Below are 19,912 nucleotides of genomic sequence, written 5' to 3' on the forward strand. Positions count from 1 at the left end.
TTTTGCACAGAGATCAGTGTGAATTTCTGGAGAAAAGCAGCAGTGTAGCCTCAAGGATAATGCAGAGGCTGCACAAGGCTAGGCTGGAACAGTTTGCTCCCAAACCTTTAAACTAAGCAATAGCATCTTTATTAGGTCCTGCTATGAATCCTGCTTAGTTTAATGAAAGTCTTTGGTGTGTGATCTCTGTGTAAATAAAAGAAGGAATGCAACTCTGAATGCAGTGAATGCAACTGGCTGCTTTGCAGAAAGAAGTGGGCTTGTAGGCCATGCCTTTGTGTTTTGTTTGCACAAAGTTTGAACAAAACTTCACACAGAAATGCATTGCTTTTTCCAGGAGCTGATTTTACATTATGAACCAGGTCCTGCTTTTTCCTATTTGCTGAAAATAAGCTAGTGCTCAGTGAAACACCTGAGATCTGATGCTTCATTTCCCCCTATAATACATCATCATCACAGTGATGTAGATAAGCAAAGAAGGGCAAGATAAAGGTCTGTTCCGGTTGTTTTCACATTTAGTTCACAGAACTGCAAAACAGAGAATGCTGGGCAGTGGCAGCATTGTGTAGCTCTGAAATAATCATGTTGCCCCTTCTGAAAGTCAGAATACAAATTTCAAGGACAGAGCAGCTCCCAGACTGTAGGTATTTTGTCATGCAGGAGCAGTGTTACCTAAACACTGCTGGAAATAAAATTTTACCTGTTCTAGTTTCACATTGCTATTAATTTTCTGTGCACACCAGTATTAGATACCATGCACACAAAGTATACTTTTGAAAAGCAAATCTATTCAACCATGCAAATGAGTTTATAAGGTCTTGATAGTATTGGATAGGTCACCTGCTATATCATAAGAATTCCTGTAAAGACAGTCCATTTGAGCAGGATTCTGGGGTTTCTGTCTTTTTAGTGTGCTGCCTCTCTCTCCTCAGAGTGGCTAGGGCAGTAAAGTAGGAAGGAGAGCTGCCACTAATCTTACCATCAGCCAGTGCTGAACAGTAACAAACAGCATTGAAGCAAATGTCATGGGTTCATTGGCTGTTGGTGGAGCAGGAGCATCAGGAGATGAAGCAAAGTGCTTCAAGTTCCAGCATCCTGCAGAGATGTCCCTGTTTGTGGGATACCTCTTTTTACACTGAGGATGTTTAAATTTGAATTAGTCTCCCTAGACTTTGTGCACAAAGGTCAAAATGTAAGTGTGTACTTTTAGGCTGTTGACTTGTTTGTCCTGCTTTGGGTCTTCTTTTGGTCAGGTGATCTTGTAATCTTCATCTACTGTTTTTCCCCTTCAAGAAAATGGAAAGTGGAAGAGCAAGGATCCTTGGTCTGTTTTACTAAGGAAATGCGTATGTCTATTCTGAACCTGCTTTGTGTGAGAATCTAACCCTCTTCCTAATGACTTTTAAACATACTGGTTAATTGTCATAAGAGATGACAAAAAAGCAGCAATCTGAGAAAAATAATTCCCTAAGTTTCATTAAAATAAGCAGTTAGGGAAAGAAGGAAAACAGTTTCTGTGCCCATAGAAGAAAAGATAGAGATATACTTTGATGTCTAGTAAATTGTAAAATTATTGGCACAAGAGAAAGTTGGAAACCTGGTGTAGCTATTACTTCATTGCACTTCAGTTTCTCTTATGGAGCTGTCCTCTAGTTATAAACTTCTGTGCCAGGCCACCATCATCGTTTCTGCTTTTTCCCCTCCCTCTTTCACTGCCATGTCTGCCCACATTGATCAGGCTCCTTGCAGCGTAGCTGTGAGGCAGAAGGGTGGTGACTTGCGCTACAAAAACAAAATCTGTTTGACAGCTGGTGTGAAGACAGCTGCTACGGCTCCCTCCCATCTGCTAGCCGAATCACCTCATCTAGGACTAGGTGTTCAGCAAGGAAACCTTTGCTGCCAAGGATGGGCAATGTGGTGTGTTTGGTCGAAGCCAGTCACTTCTTTCATGCTACCTCATGGAGCAAGATTTTCTGGCAAGGTTTTTGGTAAGGGACTGTTTAATTCTACAGCTGCTGGCATTTTTTCACTTGTGAGTGAGAAATTAATGCCCAAAATGTGGTGTTGTTTTTCCATGTTGTAGCTGTAAAAGACATAAAGTCATCCCTTTTTAGGGGAAAGGGAGAGGGCTGTATTTGTCATTTTGTACTCATCTCATTGTACATTTCCCTCACATGCTAATGTACTAATTCTTCAACACTCAACTTCATAAATGTTAGAGCTTTTTATGCATTTGAGATTTCCCCCCCTGCACCTTTTTCTGTCTTGCAAGCTTTCATGTATGAGAACTTCAAGTATAGCCTTTCTGCCTTTGAACTTTGAGACACTATTTACATATATACAAAGGACTGTCCATTTTCCAACACTATTTACATATATACAAAGGACTGTCTATTTTCTAACACTATTTACATACATACAAAGCACTGCCAGTTTCCTGAGTGCATGTGAGTCAAACTCCTGTTTAACCACTTACCTGTCATAACTTCCAGAATTTTCTGTAAGATTTTTCATAGAGATTCTTCTAGCTAGCAGCAAGGGATGTCTGAAACTCAAACGTGTAAGCAGTAATTTCTCTTAAGCTCTTTCTGTTTCCCATGTACAAAATGTCACATGGGCTAACTGGCTTTCATGATGTCCATAGGAAGAATCTGTGCTACCATATACATGTGCATACAGAGAACTATTAATACCTTAAATCGTTATCTTAAACACACTGATGAATTTCACAAGGTAAATATGAAATCAAACAAGACGGAGAAAGATTTTTTTTTTTCTCTTTGAAGATGAATTTGCTCTTATATTATAATCTTCTTGTTGTATGACTGGCATAGCTAGAAATCCTCAGGCAATATTCTAATATTATGACATGTCATCTGTATTTGAGTAAGTAGTGTGCAATTGACTTGACTGCCTTTAGTCCAAGGCCACCAGATGCTGTATTTGTATGGCCTAAGTTGGCTGTCTATAGAAAGTGTGTGAAGTGTGCTGGTCATTCTTACCTCAATTAAGTCTATAGGCAGGCAGCACTATTTTTGCTTTGTTCTCACCATTGCATGGAATGCATATCGTGGATGTCAGAGGTTTGATTTCTCTTGAGCATGTTGTGCATTTCTGTAATACTGCTATGAGGAAGTGGTCTGGCCTTGGGAATGATTAAAAAGAAGCTGAGAAGCTTTTTTTTCTACAGTGAAGCATATTTGCATGCTCAAGGTGATGCCAGCTGATGGAAAGGTAGATCGGACAGTAGGAAGTTTGGGATGAAGGGAGTTCTCTGAGCTGACTGAGTTGTTCTGAGCATAGTGTTAGTGAAGCTGCTGAGAGGTTCTGGGGTGAGGTTTTCAGGCTTGCTGACAGGCTGCATGCTGTCTCTGAAGTGATTGTCACAAAGCTGTGGAAATATCCCCACCATGCCCGCTGTTCCTACCTGCTCCCTTGTGATGTAAAGTGGGAGCTCAGTGGTTTTGTCCTGAAAGAACAGATGGTGCTGTGTTGCCACCTTGTGCTGTAATGGGAGATTAGGAGTCTGGCATTCTGAGAAAAGAAAAAGTGCAACGGTGCATTTTACAAAGCAAGAAATCTCCTGAAGATTTTGGGATTAAGACCATTGTGTTCTCCACCCTTCCCACGACCTTGGTGTTTTCTAACATTGTATATAAACGTTTCAGTATTGTTTGTCATAGTACAGTAGCATGCAGGGAGTTGAAATTCCATGTGACATGCTTTTCTTATATAATAAAATATATATATATATATATATAGAATAGGAAAATACATTCATGCTCATATTTTTGTACTGTGTATAAAATTGAGCATTTCAATTGGGAATTTTTGTAGCATCTTACTACTATTACCCCTATTGGTAGAATATAAATTCTATAGATAGATGTTGTTCTACAAAGCAAGTGTTACTTTTATAATTCTTTTTGTCGTTTTTGTCAGTTTGAGTCCAAAGTACATTATGGCAAAAAATTGTCACATAGTTTCCTAATATGATACAGAAAATGGCTGTGGCATTTTAGCAGCTTCTTGCAGAAGTTTTGACTGCATGGTTGTCGTAAACTTTATTTTCAGTTTCATACTGAAAAATATTTTTTAATGGAAGAGCAGCAAAAAACCCCTGCCAAAATATTTTGCTTAATCAAAACCAGGAGAGTACACAAGGGCACTGCTTGTTCATGGAAAACTTCTTGTCCCCCAGGACCCCCATCTCCTTCTCTGCAGAGCTGCTTTCCAGCTGGTCAGCTCCCAGCCTGTACTGATGCATGGGTTGTTCCTGCCCAGGTTTTGGAGCCTGCATTTGTCTTTGTTAAATTTCAAAAGGTTTTGCCTTGCCTGTCTCTCAGGTATTTTGAGATCCTTCTAAATGGCCACATAGCATTCTGGGGCATCACTCACTCCTCCTAGTTTTGTCCATTTTTTAAGAAAGACGTTAAAAGGGATTAGTAGGCTTTACTGTATTATTTTGTAATGCAATACTTTTTTGTCTCTTAAAAAGAAGAAAAGGAAAAAAAAAAAAACAAACCCCAAGAAGTCCAAACCTATTTTGCTCAATCAAAATTGGATGTGTGCTTACAGTTTCCATAAAGATGATTAATGGGGATTAGTCAACTGTAATGTACAAGAGCAATAGTTGTCACATCTATGCCTTTAGTTATCTGGTAATAGAGACCATCCTGAATTCTTGGTTTTCTTAAGCCATGATGGTGAACTATGAGGTATTAAAGCACAGAGTATACCTGTCACATTACATTCCAGTTTGTCTATTCAAAGCCAAGTCCAGGTTTACTTGGCTTTTTTGTAGATATTTTAGCTGTTGACCTGTTCCCCATAATTCCAGGCACAAACAATTTTTCATTTAAAGGAAATTAATGACTTCTTGTACCTCTCAAAGAATATTTGAGTGTCAGTCACTAATATGAAGCATACTGATTTATATAATTATACTGCTGCATTGTTAATGACTTCGCCTTTGAATATGGAATCTTAGAATGGTTTGAGTTGGAAGAGACCTTTAAAGTCATCTGGCCCATGCCCTTGTAATGAGCAGGGACATCTCAACTAGACCAGGTTGTTCAGAGCCCTGTCCAGCCTGACTTGGAATATTCCCAGGGATAGAGTACCTACCACCTCTGTGGGCAATCTGTTCCAGTGTTTTCCTACCTTCATAATAAAATATTTCTTTTTAGTATCTAGTCTGAATCTACTCTCCTTCAGTTTAAAGTTACTGCCGCTTGTGTTATTACTGCAGGCCCTGCTAAAAAGCCTGTCCCCGTCTTACTTTAATTATTGAAAGGCCACAATAAATTCTGTCTGGAGCCTTCTTCAGGCTGAACAACCACAACTCTTGCAGCCTTTTGTCACAGGAGGGGTGATCCATCCCTCTTTCCCAGCCCTCCTCTGGACTCACTCCAACAGGTCCATGTCCTTCCTGTGCTGGGACCCCAGAGCTGGATGTGGCTCTCTCAGTGGGATCTCACCAGAGCAGAGGGAATCCCATCCCAGAGGAGAATCCCATCCCTTGCCCTGCTGGCCACACTGCTCTGCTCACCAACCAGGATATGGTTGGTGTTCTGGACTGCAACTGCACATTGCCAGCTCATTCCAGTTTTTCATCCACCAGCTACTACAAATTACTCTTCTCAGGGCTGCTGTCAATCTATAACACAGTCTGTATTGATACCAGGGATTGCCCCAGCTCAGTTGTAGGACCTTGCACTTGTCCTTGTTGAACCTCACAAGGCTCAACCTTCTTGAGCTTGTTTAGGTGCTTCTGGTTGACATCACATCTTCCAGACATGTCAAACTCATCACTCAGCCTGGTGTTGCTTACCAGCTTGCTGAGGGTGGGCTCAGTCCCACTGTCTATGTCATTAACATTTCATTTCTTAGAGTAACCCTTCATTAACTGCTTTATAAAGTAACGCTAAAGACCAGTGCATACAAAATTAGAATTGGAGAAGGTGTTTTGACTACTTGCCAGGTGGATGTAGGAGATGAGAACTGCTGAAAAGACCCAATTAGAAGGTCATTCTGCATGAACCTATTTCTGTAACTCTTGCTGCGTGGTGACCATTAATAACATCGTTTCAGGGCATCAGGTAGAGTAGCAGAGTAATTTGGAAAGAACATAAAGCTTCTGTTGGTTTGTATTTTGTTGTTAGACCAGCATGATGGAGATACGCTTTCTATGTCTTGGTTTTAGCTAGTACAGTGGATTTAGTATGAGGATAGCATTGATACCACACTGATGTTTTGGTTGTTGCTGAGCACTGCTTATCCTAGGTCAAGGAATTCTCAGTGCCCCATGCTCTACCAGGTAGCAGGTGTACCAAAAGTTGGGAGGGAGTATAGCCAGGGCAGCTGACTCAAAAACATATTGCATGCCATGGAATTTTGTGCTCAGTACATAAACTGAGGAGAGTTGGCCAGGAGTTGCTGGGCTGTGCTGGGGGACAGGCTGAGCTGGGGGTCAGTGGGCTGTGAGCAATTGTATTGTGCAGCACTTGTTTTTCTTGGGTTTTGCTCCTTTCTCTTTCTCTTGCTCTTACTCTCTCTCCCTGTCCCCCTTCTCATTATAGTTGTTACCATTTCTACTGTTATTATACTTTAATAAATTCAATTATTGAATTGTTCTTATCTCAACCCACTGTTTTTTGGGTTCTCCTTCCCATCCCACTGTGGGCAGATGGGGAATGAGTGACTGAGCAGTTGTGTGGTACTTAGTTGCTATCTGGGTCTAAAAAACAAAATCAGTAGTTTACATGGGCTCATTGCATTTAAGTCCACAGCATTCTTCTTTGCTTTCCCAGGGAAAAAGAACTATTTATTTTCTCAAGAGGAAATAACTGTATTTAATTGACTCTCAGTTATTTTTTGTGTTCCTTCTATTAATTTCTTAGAAATGCAGTGTGTCGAGGTTTGTAGAGCAAAGTTTTCTTTTTTCCATAATTGCTTATCCTCTTAAATAAATACTTATCCTCTTAAATAAATTCACCCTCTTAGTGTATGGGGGAAAAGAGCCATGTTCTGAAGACTGTTTCCATTATTAGTACTATTATTAGAACTCCCTCCTGTTTATTTTCTGCTTCCTTTATATTTTACTGTTTTAAAATGCATCTGGACTAAACGTGTATATATATTTTGTTTGGATATAGGTTCAGCACAATGCAGATAAATCTACTACACTGAAACTGGCAGATTTCGGCCTTGCTAAGCAGGTTACAAAACCCATATTTACTGTCTGTGGAACACCAACGTATGTTGCTCCTGAAATACTTGCTGAGAAGGGTGAGTGTATATATTTTTAATTTGTCATAATCTTTCAATTATGCTGAACTTTCTAATAATGGAAGTAGTCCAGAATGTTTCAACCTACTGAAATATCTTTTCAGGGTAGGAGGTTGGCTAGCAGTGTAATTTGGGAAAGGAAACTTTCTTAGTTTTTAACAAACACAAGCATGACATCAGTTACATTTGCATTATTAGCGTCTGTGCTGACTTCCAAGCAGATAAGCCATAAAATATCATAGATAATAATAGCTGAAGGGGGGCAAATGACCAAAAGTTCATGTTATAACCTAAGAGTAGCCAGCCCCATTTCATTACTGTAATCCGAACAACTTTCCAAATCCCCTAGTGATGCAAAGTCATTGTGAACATAAAATTATTTAACGTTTCAAATAAAGATTTCATCTCCAAAAAGATTCAAACCTGAAAAGAAGTCAGTTTTGTTGGTGACTCAAACAAATCTATTTCTGGCTTTTGTTCTGTGGAGCTGGGTCGCACATCTCCAGTTATATCCAATTTCATTGGAAACTTGGCACTCTTAGTTCTTTTTTGAAGGGAATCTGAGGATGACTATTTTAGAAATACGTGCCCTGTTTTCTCTATTAGTCCCCAGTTGACACTGGCCTTGTGAGACAGTGTTTGTGAAACATGTTGTGGAAAAAGGAGACTCTGTGAGAGCTGTAGCTAATAATGGGCAGCTTGTAAGCATGGTGTACCAGCCACTCCTCTTCCTTTTGAGGAACTGTGCAGAGATTCTGTGTTTCCTTTTCATTCTGTTTCCAGGAAACAGTTCCCTTGCAGTTGTGAGTTTTCTTTCTAAAACAAGACATGGTTTCTCCCTTCTTCCTTAGGCTATGGCCTCGAAGTAGACATGTGGGCAGCTGGTGTGATCCTTTACATCCTGCTCTGCGGTTTTCCCCCTTTCCGCAGTCAGGACCGTGATCAAGAGGAGCTGTTTCAGATCATACAGCTGGGTCACTACGAGTTCCTGTCCCCTTACTGGGACAATATTTCTGCAGGTAAGATTCTGCACTTACAGTAGATCTGAGAAGTGGTATTCTTCTTCCCTTTTTTCAGGGCAGTGAGCTTGATCAACTTGGGGTGTTTTATGGATCTCTCTTGTGTGAATCTGTGCTTTAAATGTGAATTTAGTGCTCTGGTACTACCAGTGGCTGTGTTTCTGCATATTATTTCAGCATGCTGTAATGGAGTCCTCAGTTCTTCCCTCTGTAAGCAAAAGCAGGGATTTTCTCATCTTGTTTATGTGTCTCTGCAGAAAAAGGTGTCAAAATACTCTCAAGGGCTATGTTAGATTTTAAAGATGTTATAAAAAAATCTCAAAAGTTGAGAATTAAATCGTTGTCCTGGAGAACACAGTGTCAATTTCCTATTGACAGTGGGGTCTGCACATAGTAGTTTTTTCTTTCTCACGGGCTAGTACAGTGTCTTTTGTGCACTCTTCAAAATCAGAAACCCAAGAACTCCTTTAATGCCTGTACAGTCCTTTAAAGGACTTGTTCCACAGCATTGTACAACATTTATGCCTCATAATAGATGAGATAACCAGTGCTCATTCCTGTGAATGTGAACACTCAGCCAGATGCCTCCAGCACACTTTTGAGATTAAAGTCCCTTCACTTTCTCCTCTGTTTCTGAAGGGGAGAATGACATCAGTCATGGAGATTTAATATTTTCTGTCACTAACTCTAACTGCAGCTTTTAGAATAGCTCCTGGGGATAGTTACAAAAACGGTGGTAAAACTAATGAAAAAAGCAAGAAGGACATTTTGTGTGGGTATAACTGTCACCATCACAGAATGGTAAGGTTGGAAGTTACCACAATGGGTGATGTGTTTCAAAAACCCTGCTGAAGCAGATTGCACAGGATTGCACATCCTGGAGCATGTTGCACACCACCGTGCTTCACCCCTCTCTCCTTTGCTTTCTTCCATAATAGCAGCAAAAGACCTCATCACCAGGCTGTTGATAGTGGATCCCCAGAAGCGCTACACAGCACGTCAGGTACTTCAGCACCCCTGGATCAGAACAGCCGGCAAAACCAACAGCAGGAATCTGCAGAGGGAGGTGACAATCAACATCGAGCGCCATTTCCGGGCCCAGCGCCGAAAGGAAGTTGTTGATGAGGGCACATGAAATCTTTCAAGCTCATTTTGTCTTCTTTTTATTGATTAACAAATCATTAATGTTTTCTTTTCTAAATGAATTGGGAATTTAATGTGTAGCTGTTGGTGGCTATTGCCATGCCTTTTTTTTTTGATTCTGAGATTCTGAAGGACAGAGATCAAATTCACATCCACCTCCTCTGATGTTACTTGCTTTCTCTCTGTTGAAAGCAGCAGGGACTAGATAAATTCTGGAGGGCGTCTGTTCTTTTTCTTTAAGTGCTGATTAGGGCTTTTACATCTTTTACAAACGTTTGCTTCTGTGACTCACACTAGTGGTGAATCTTCTCTCATCATTTTTGTATGATATCCTCCAGGAGTTTTGTGTTTGTAATGTTTTCAAAATAGCTGTCTGCATACCTGTCTTGCACTAATTCTTTAAAGAGTCTTTTCACTAATTCCTTCTAGCCACAGAGAAGGAAGAATAAAAAGTAAATAAATTGTTGAGCTGTAGGAAATGTTAAATGAACAGACAGATACTGTATTTATTAGGTTGTGGGGGAATACAAACCCTTATTGACTAAATCTTATGTTTTGTGATATCTCCTTTGGTGACATCTTTCACACTTGTTGTTCAGGGTAATAGATGGTACAATGTTCCTGTTACAAGAAGGTGGTGCTGTCTACTATGTAGGTTTCATTTGTTTTTAGAAAATGGAAGATATGGCTGATACCTTTTCAAGATTCAAATAATAACAAGTTTCAAAGAGGTTTTCTTCCTCCTCTGGGCAAGTAGGAAGTTAAGCAGTTTTAAGGGCACTTTGCTTCTTTTCCCAAAATCACAGTTATGGAATGGTAACTCAGTCAATTTTCCATGTTAAGTTTTTTCCCTCTTGGAGGCATCCATGTGCATCTGTGACTTTTCCATGCTGGTGGAAAAGAAAAAACTTGGAAGTTGGGACTAAAGTTAACCCTTGCCTTCATAGTTCCCCTTTAATCATCACACTTTTTCAGTGTAGTTTAGCAATTGTTTTGTTTGTTTGGTTGGGTTTTTCCATCTCTTGCCCTTCCTGTGACCTTTTCTCCTTGCTTCCATGAGAATAGGCAATGCGATGAAATTAAATGAAAATCCAGCTTGAGGAAAAACAACTTGTTGGCTGTGGAAAGGTCTCCCAGGGGAAGCATCAGATGCTCTATTGCATGTGGTTTTTAATATTTTTATTGGATGCAGTTTTAAAGAAATTCTGTGGGGGAATATTACAGCCCAGAGAGGGGCCATGACCTAGACCAGCTTTTGAATCTCAGAACTTTTGGTTAATTAATTAAATTAAAAAAGCACTTGAGTTTTCCATTTTATAATTCTTTGTCCTCAAGTTCTATGTGTTAGCAAATAATATTGATGTTAGAATGTCAGTGGTGCTGGCACTGAATACACAGCCTGTAGAAATGAAGGAAGGTATTTTACACTTGGAGAGCTGCTGCTCTGCCTATGTATTTCATAGTGAGAAATGTCAGAAGCATTTCAGAATTAGTGGAACATTTTCACAACTATATAAAACCAGAATATTATTTTTTGGTGAGTGCTAATATTTTGTGTGAACTTGCTGAATAACCAAAAAGTGTAGGGTGCTGTCATCACGTTTCTGTTTCATCTTGTGACTGTTTTTCTGCAAGAATTATGTATAACAGTAGAGATCACTTGACTCAAAGGAGAATTGCACTTTAAATTGAATTAGCTTATTTCTAATACTTACTGGAATAAGACTTGCTGTGGAGTTCAAGAATTGGTGGAACAAACCAATCAAATCTTTTCTGTATGCCCAAGTAGTAGCTCTGTGATATGTCATACTTCTGCTTTGGAGTCTCTGAGTCAGGAAGACTTTTCCTTTTCCTGAAAACAAGAATGGATTTAAGTGCTTCCCTGAGTGAAGGGAACCTAATGTAAGCTAATACTATAAAAGCATTACATTGTAATTGAGTACTAGTAATAATGTATCCTCTGTCAATTTAAGTCTATTTTGGATAGGAAACTGTGGAAAAATAGCTTCTGATGTGCAATATTATATTTTGTAACTATCTTATTTTTAATATAGTTGTTTAGGAATAAAGTCTGAAGTGACAAAAAGTATTTAATCAACAATGAATCTGAAAGTTTGGAGATTGTGTTACAAGTTGCCTTTTTCACCTTTAAGAACCTGTTTGCAGCCTTATTCATAGTGCAGAAGATGGAGAATTTGCTTGTAATGATTATAAAAGTAATTATTTTTTCAATGATTTTGTTTTTCTTTCCCGTTCTCTGTGTTCCAGACAGGCTGAACATGGTCTGTGCCCGGTGGTCACTGCAGGGTATCTGTAGGTACAGATGCTGCTGTGGCAGTGCTGAGGCACAGGTTTGTCACTGTTGCTAATAGATGTGTGCCACTAGGCCCTCCTCCTTCAGGTTGGAGGCTGAAAAAGCTTCCAGGTGCTTCTCAGGGTTTTTACTTCTTTCTTTCTCTCCTACTTCATTATTCCTTCTTTTCTCTTGTTGCTTCCACTGTTCTTGCTCTGCCTCTGTGCTGTCCAATGGAGTCCAGGTCCCCAAACATTATGGTTTAATTTATTTGTAGCAATGAAAACTCATATGATTTTGGAGAGCTCAGCCTCAAGCTTTGCTTGCTGGTGTTGAAAGTAATATTAGGCAGGACTAAGACAAAAAAATGGTGAAAATCCCCTCTCGTCTCCTACTGCCTTTTCTCAGGCTTTTCTTTTCCCTCTGTGTGAGATTCCAATGCAGACCTGATCTTTATGCTCTTTAAGAGGGTTTCTAATATATGAACCATGTTCACACTCTGTGATTGACGATTTTCACTGTTCTTCCTTTCCTGAGGTTTTTCTAATGTGTATTGTATCCTTAGGTTCTGGAGTCACCTTCCCCTTTTTTTTTCATTTCTTGATTGGTTCCTTTCTCTACAGTATGTCTGAGGAAGCTCAAAGCCGGGGGAGATTATAGACTCAGCAGATTCTTGCTGATTTGTTAGGAAGAAGAAATATCCCTTCTTGCCCTTCCTTAGTCCTTGTGGATTAGATTCTCATATGGCTTTTGTATTCCACTGAAAATAAAACAAGTTATGGTGTCCTCATCTAATAAATACTAACAATGAAGAGAGTTTGAATATATCACCAGGAAAAACAACCCGACCCGACCCCCAAGAGCTAAGTACAAAATATTAATTAATATTGCAGACCTCAACAGGAAAGTTCTGCTTCCAGAGGATTTGCTGGGTCTAAGGCAATAGAAGGCAAGAACCTGTTTGTTTGCTGCAAGCTTTAGCAAATCAGCTGAGTAAGAATCCTTTCACCCCTCTTAAAATATATTGTTTGGTTCCTAACTCATAATGGAGATCCTGATCAAGTTATAGTTATTCCAGGGTTATTTCTTTATCTGGTATTGACTATTCAAAAAATATTCTTCTTTTAGAAACCAGAAGCTCTCCATCATCCTTAATCATTGACTTGGCCCTTCTTTAGTTGGTTGCAGCTTTTAAGCATGATTGCATATTTTCATGTCCTCAGACTTGAAGCAAGCACAAAGATCCAGTCATATAGAATTGAGTCATCAGTGTTTCATTTTGTAGTAAAACACATGCCTGATAGACAGAGTTGCTTTTTTAGCTTTTCAACTGCCTGAAGATAAAGTGGTCCCTGGATATCCCCTCTGTTTGCCACCAAGGTCAGCTTCTTCACTTTCCCACATGCTATCACATTTCATTGGCCCTAGATCTCACCTACATACTTTCTATCACCTGTCATCTGCCTCCTGTCATTGGCCTCTTATCCCCTTGGATCACTCCCATTATTGAAACGTGGTGAAATCTTCACATGTTAATATGCTTTCCTTCAGGAAATTCTGGCCTTAGAAATGGGAATGAGCAAAAAATTTCGGAAGTGTTTAGGCATGTAAAACTGCAAAAGACCGGTGCTTCGCACTGCATGGTGCATAACTGCCTGAAAATGTACAATGGGAATTTGGTCATTGCTCATATATTTAGTCTCCTAATATTTAAAAATGTGTGCCCAGGAGACCTGTGTTTGAAGCTTGGCAGTACAGCTGAGACTGTTTCCTCTAAGACACAGACTTTTATTCAGGGACCTTCTTAATCTAAGATTGTTTGGCAGCTGTGTGCAATAGCTGGACTCAAACACCATCAAATCAGCCACCACGTTTCTGACTGGAATTATAGGTGGATTTCCTACCAGAGTTCCTAATCTCTGTTACTGCAATTTTTGGCTGTAAGGTGATGGAGGGATAGTGGGATGTTATCTCCTGAGCTTAGGCCTCTTGGGGTTTGGTCCTCTCGTTAAAGTGAACTTTCAGGAGTCAACTTCTAGCTTTTTGGCAAGTACCCAGATTTGGGGAGGTATTCAGTCTGCTTGAAATGATTGTAAATTTGCTGTGATTATAAAGTGATTTTCCCAAAGACACCTAAGTAACATTCTTAAATATTTTTCCTATAATTTCTTCTGTCACCTGGATTTCTTTTAATTTAAGCAACTTAAGGAAAATGCTTTTTATGTTTCTGGGCATGCATTTTTCTGTGTTTTTTAAGTCCACGACTAATACTTCACTGTTGACGTTCTTGTTCCTGAAAGGAATTATGGGCACTTTAACTGGGCTGACAGTGTATAATGGCACTGTTTGTTCTACAATATGGTTTATTTGTAACTTTGGCTGAAGGTGTAATTTTCTAAATTAAAATACATTGTAGACTTCAGCAGAAAAGTTGTTATTCCTCCCCCTGACCTCCAATAAAGGTAAATTATACAGTAAATGTTACGTTTCAGTTCTTTCCAATAAATTGGGAAACAAATGTGTGGCCAAGTATTTTGAGTTGTTTTGTTTTGTTTTGTTTTTTTTTAAACTTCTGGCAATGTATCTAGTTGGAAATGCTTGTTTTAAAAGGTTTGCAATTTTGGTAAGTATTGTGTATACCTTCATTTATGAGTAGCACAACCTGTTCTAATGCTGCAGTCCTTTGAATACTTACAGCTGTGTTTTTCTTTGCTGCTGCATGTAATCCCATTAAAATCAGCACAAATCTTTGCAGAACTGGAGCTGAGACATTGGGGCATTTTTTGTCCCATATTGTCTTGTTCTTACAAGCTGGGCTGTTAGAGCCATCACAACAAGCAGACTCAGCTTCACTTATGCTTAATGCATACAGGATTGATTTCTCCCATCATTAAATCATTTTCTGTAAAATTCAAGTTTGTTTAGAAAAAGGTTTGCTTTCTTTGTGGAAACAGGCATTCTATTTGAAATGGAGTTGCTTGCAAAAAGTGGCTTTTTCAAAGGAGACCGTTTCTTAGTGACTTGTGTACATTTCAGTTCTGTTATTAAAAATGGTATTTTCCTGCACGCCTGCAGTATCTCCTGAAGCAGTGGAAATAAAATTGTGTCTAGGATATTGATGGTGTTTTTGAAGAAGCTACCTTCTCTGCATGTGAGCATGTGTGACAAAGTGGATGCCAGGGAGAAAATTTTATTGCATATTGGTCCTTAAAGACATCACAGCCTCCTCGTTACTCTAAGAACAACAGTACACTCTTTGGAATGACTGACTTTTATGATAATCACACGAATTTATTGCACTTCATTTTAACAATTTCTATAGGCAGCTAATTAAATCTGATTTAATGCTTTGCTGTTAGGAGTGGGATTCAGATGTGTTTTCTGTGTCAGAAGCAGTTGAAGGCAGAGTCTAGCAGTGCAACAAATTTGTGTGATTATCATAAAAATCAGATGTATTCTTGTAGATTTTTTTCTTTTCAAATTAGAACTGTTTTGACAAAGTAGCAATTGGAAAATCAGAAAAAGTAAAGCTAATAACCTTAAACTGTCATTGGAAATATATTTTGTTTTCCAAATTCAGAAACTGATATGAAGAGCTGGAAGCATTTTAAAAACCAGAGAAATACAGGAATTATTCCCAGAGTGTTTCAGCAATTAAAGCAATAAGAAATAAAAAAAAAAAATAAAGCAATAAGAATATTTGGTGCAGTGAGAACATGAAGTACCTTGGTAGGACTGAGCAAGTACTGAAATTGGAGCTTTGTGAGATTGCTAGATTGGATAAGGAGTGTAGGTCTGAAAAAGGGGTGCTCCTTATAACCACTGGAAAAATGCAGTTAATCATATGAAAGATTATTTCTGAATTGTCATTGCTGTCTTTATAAAGCTTTCTGAATTTCAGTGACAACCATTCTACTGTAAGAAGGCATTTCCCATGAAGAATTGCAGCATAAAACATTTTATATAGTGTTTAACATAAAGGATTTCGGCAATGAAGATAATTTGCCTAGAAAATGGAAGTGTATGACTGTTAACTGCTATGGTAAATTGTCAAGAAAACGTTATTGCTGGATTTTCAAGAAGAGTTCAGTTTTGTGAACCTAAGCATTTGCAACTACCCAGCTTGCAATGTTGAGTTTCAATGACATGGCACTGCTACAGCATAAAAATGTATTATTTAACAGCTCAGAAGAAACTTTTGTGCCTAGTGTAAGGCTGAAACTAAATGGGTTGAATACATCTTAATAATTTCAGCTTGCCTGGAAACATATTGGCCAAAATATTGCTCACATGGTGAGTGATGGATGAAAAATGTATTATTGACCAGTGTTTCCACTGGAAGCATAAAATTGTTCTTGAAAATGGGAGCATGTTGGCTGTTTGGCTTAAAGCCAGCGTGTGTCCTGTTAAGGCATTATTTCTTCAAATAAAGAAAGAGGGAGAGACACCATATTAAATAGCCCCTTGTGATTTGAAACAAAATTCTGAAAGAAAGAAGTGGAAAATAAAACAGGAGGAAAAGCTGAAGGAAAACATAACCTTTTTGTAAAATGTTTTATTTTCTGAAGTAAATCAATGCTGTAGACAAATCTACCAGAGCTTCATGAGTGAAATAAAAAATGTCTGCCTTTGCTGGTGTCTGACATTCCTGTGGTGGTTCCCCAGCTACTTCTGTGTGTCTGGGAATAGCTGATTCCATGCAGATACTATGGCAACCACTGGATTACCTCACCTGGATCATAATTTTCTAATGACAGGATAGGAGAAGAATCCCTTAAAATAAATAAGAGCAAAACTGCTCCACCATGTAAGTCACTTTGAGCAATTATTCATCCACAGGAGAATTTTATGGAAGTTTATTTTTACATGGTTTCATAACTCACACAGTTAATGTTGAAGGGACAGAAGTTAGAGAAGGATGTTAGTGACAGTAATAAACTCCTCCTAACAGCTGAAGCCTTACATGAATTATTGGCTGATAACTGGTAAGTTTACAAAATCAGAATATTCCAAAACCTGTGTTTAGGTGCAGACTTACCTGGGGAAAGGCAGCAGGATATATCAGGAAAACTAGAACAAGGGTATTCAGATAAATCCCTTAATGACGAGGAAAAAGAATTGGTTCTCTAAACTCCAAAAGAAACCACTGAATGTGATGGTTGCTGAAAGTGAACCTGTACTTATTTTATGATAGAATATTTATTTTAGTATTTTTTTAAGCTTTGATGTTAGGAATCTTAAAAGACACAAATGTAGGTTTTAGATTATCGCTTCCTGAGAAACAATGGTATAATTTATGGTACAAGGTTTTTGTACCGTACATATGGTACAATGGTACAAGGCTTTTGCCTTGAGAATCCTACCCTTGTTTAGAATATTTTCTGCTGCTTGCTAATCCAGGTTTTAAGGAAAAAAAACATTTAGTGTTGTATTTCTGTGACACTAAACTTAGTTCCTATGTATTGCCAGTAGCAAAGATTCCTTCATGAGCATCTTCAAAAATGTATGTTTTGAAATTGAAGCATTTGCTGGTGTTTCTGAGGGCATTCCTCTGTTAAAATTGATTAGAGATGGTGATGGAGACTTTTTCCCCTTAGCTGGAAATAATGATTGCTTGAGGCTTTTCAGGTTTACAGCCTGTGTGTGTGCTCACATGTTTTAATGGTATCAGTGTGAATTCTGTGTGTGCCCTCTGTTGTGTTGGTTCCTGGGGCTATCTGCCAGCATTACTACTTCTCCTCACAGCAGAAAAAATCCTCAGCAATTACTCAAAATGCGCTGGCAAAGACAATGTCTTCAGGTCATTGTTTTAATGAATCAGTGATGGGACTTTTATGAATTCTACCAAAACCTAAACAGCCTTCATCAGGGGGACTTGGGATGAACTTTTGGACAGATCCTGTGTGTTGTATTTGCTGGTAATGTCCTGACAAAGGCAGGAATGATGCATCTGACTTAGTCAGAAGGTTAATTAATTACTTTATGATACTATATTATATTAAAGAATACTATACTAACTATACTAAAGAATACAGAAAGGATACTTACTCAATGCTAAAAAGATAATAATGAAACTTGTGACTCTTTCCAGAGCCCTGACACAGCTTGGCCCTGATTGGCCAATGAGCCAAAACAACTCACACCAGAATCCAATGAAACAATCATCTGTGGGTAAACAATCTCCAAACACATTCCACATGAGCAAAACAGAGGAGAAGCAAATGAGATAAGAATTGTTTTCTTTTTTCTGAGGCTTCTCAGCTTCCCAGGAGAAAAATCCTGGGCAAAGGGATTTTTCAGAGAATGTGAATGCTACACCTGCACAAGGGATTCTGGGAGGAGAGCAGACAAAGAATTCAGCTGCTTCATTCTGGCAAGGTAAAGCACCAGGACTGACTGTTGTTCCATTTGTTTTCAATGTCAAATGGGCTGACAGAGAAAGGGTAAGGATGGGACAGCTTTGTTTTTTAGATGGAAATCTCCTTACTGGCATGCTGCGATGGTTGGATTCTGAGGATTTATTTTAATGCCAGTCCAAACTATATTTTGTGAGTCCCAAACTTAAAGTTTTTCAGTTCACATGTGTGTACACATTTGCAATTTGAGTAAGTGGGCTGTTCTGTGTGGGCTGAAAAAACCTACTTATTTTCATTGGTATATTAATTAATACACTTAGTTGTTTTACTGATTTTCAGGTGTAGTCTTTTTTGGTGAAGCATACAACTCGCAAAACTAAATCTGTGTTTAAGCCCATATAACCAGAGAAGTTAAGGTTTTCAGGGTGACACTTTACGTATGCTTCTTTGAAAAAGAGATCTTTTGTATTGCTGAGGTGTGCAGAGATTTTCTGTAAATGTGAAGATTTCCTGGTTGTGTGTTAGCTGGTAATAATACCAGTGCTGCTTTTGGGCAGCCTCAAAGGCCCCCACAAACTTGAGCTCTTGTTTATTTATTAGGAGTGAGTGCCTTGATGCCTTAGTGAATGGCACTTCTTTAAAAGGACAGACAACCTGAATTCCTTCCTGGGAAGAGTGCTGGAGAACAGGATGCAGAACAACTGGGATCCAGAATTCACTCATGCCCTGCCTGCTGATCTGATGCTGGTGTGGTTCCAGAGTGGGGAAAGTCCTGGTGTGAGTTCTGGAGGTCAGGAGCTGCTGCCATCCTGCAGAGAAATGAGAGAGGCTTCATGAGCACAGAGCAGCAGAGATATTTAGCTAGAGCAAAGCCCTGCCAGACATCACTGTCCTCTCCCACAGCTGTGGCATTGGGTCAAGGTCCCTGTCTGCCATCCTTGTTTTTGCCATGTCCAAATTTGAAGCCTCCATTACTAGGAACAAGAGAATAACAGAGCAGGTACAGCACTTCATGTGTTCAAAGCTCTTCACAAACATTAACTAATTAAGACTCAGCAAGCCCTTATGTGAGGCAGGTATTTCTTCCAGCTGAGTGTTTGTGTCTGCAATCAAGAATATGCTAGACTTAATCCTCCTGTCAATCACACTAATTGATCTAAATGTCTAATTGGGTAGATTCCCTCAAGTAAGTTCTGTTTAAGAAAGGTTAGCCTGGGGAAGAGAATTATGCAGGGAGAAAAATATTGCAAGAGGAAATCGTCAGCCAAGGAAAAGCAAGGACAATTGTCAGTGGTGGTTTTAAAAGCAGCTGGGGAGACAGGAGTTATTTTTCCATTGCTGCAAAGTATCTTCAAAGAGGCTCGAATAACCTAGAATTAAACAGTCAGTCTGTGTAAATGGGTTGGTTTCAAAAGGAGAAATTCAAAGAGAAAATCCCTAGTAGTAGCAACGAGTGGCAGAATCAAGGAGAGCAGTGAGGCACTGAGGGATGCTACTCTCTGCTTGAATTCCCACTCTGTCATCTGCACCTTGTCTAGAGAATGACAGCTGCCCTCTGCACCTTGCAGGAGGCTGGCATTTTGAAATGAGATGATTTTTAGGGATCTCTTCTGACCCAAACCATTCTATGATTCTAACAACACTTTTTTTCTGTGGTGTTGAATGATAGTTAGTGTCTATATGGGTTGCAGGCCCACATTGCCATGGGGGTGTGGAGAAGGGGAAAAAGTTGCAAATGGGAGACCTGAGCTGACAGGTGTTGCAAAGGGAAACTCCCAGTCTCAAAGAGATGTCGTGCTGTGGTCTTTTGT

At 39.2% G+C, this 19,912-nt stretch overlaps 1 protein-coding gene across 1 annotated transcript in view; it reads left to right on the top strand.

The window, feature by feature from the left end:
- Positions 1–14,224, top strand: part of DCLK3 (doublecortin like kinase 3) — a 30,202-nt gene extending 15,978 nt beyond the window's left edge. The window contains exons 3-5 of the mRNA XM_005485881.4: positions 7,158–7,290; positions 8,142–8,309; positions 9,248–14,224. Of these exons, the coding sequence (XP_005485938.3) occupies positions 7,158–7,290; positions 8,142–8,309; positions 9,248–9,444 (498 nt within the window). The 3' untranslated portion in view covers positions 9,445–14,224. The remainder of the gene's footprint in view (positions 1–7,157; positions 7,291–8,141; positions 8,310–9,247) is intronic.
- The last annotated feature ends 5,688 nt before the right edge of the window (positions 14,225–19,912 follow it).

This window comes from Zonotrichia albicollis, chromosome 1 (genome assembly GCF_047830755.1).
Source record: "Zonotrichia albicollis isolate bZonAlb1 chromosome 1, bZonAlb1.hap1, whole genome shotgun sequence".
Taxonomy (NCBI): domain Eukaryota; kingdom Metazoa; phylum Chordata; class Aves; order Passeriformes; family Passerellidae; genus Zonotrichia; species Zonotrichia albicollis.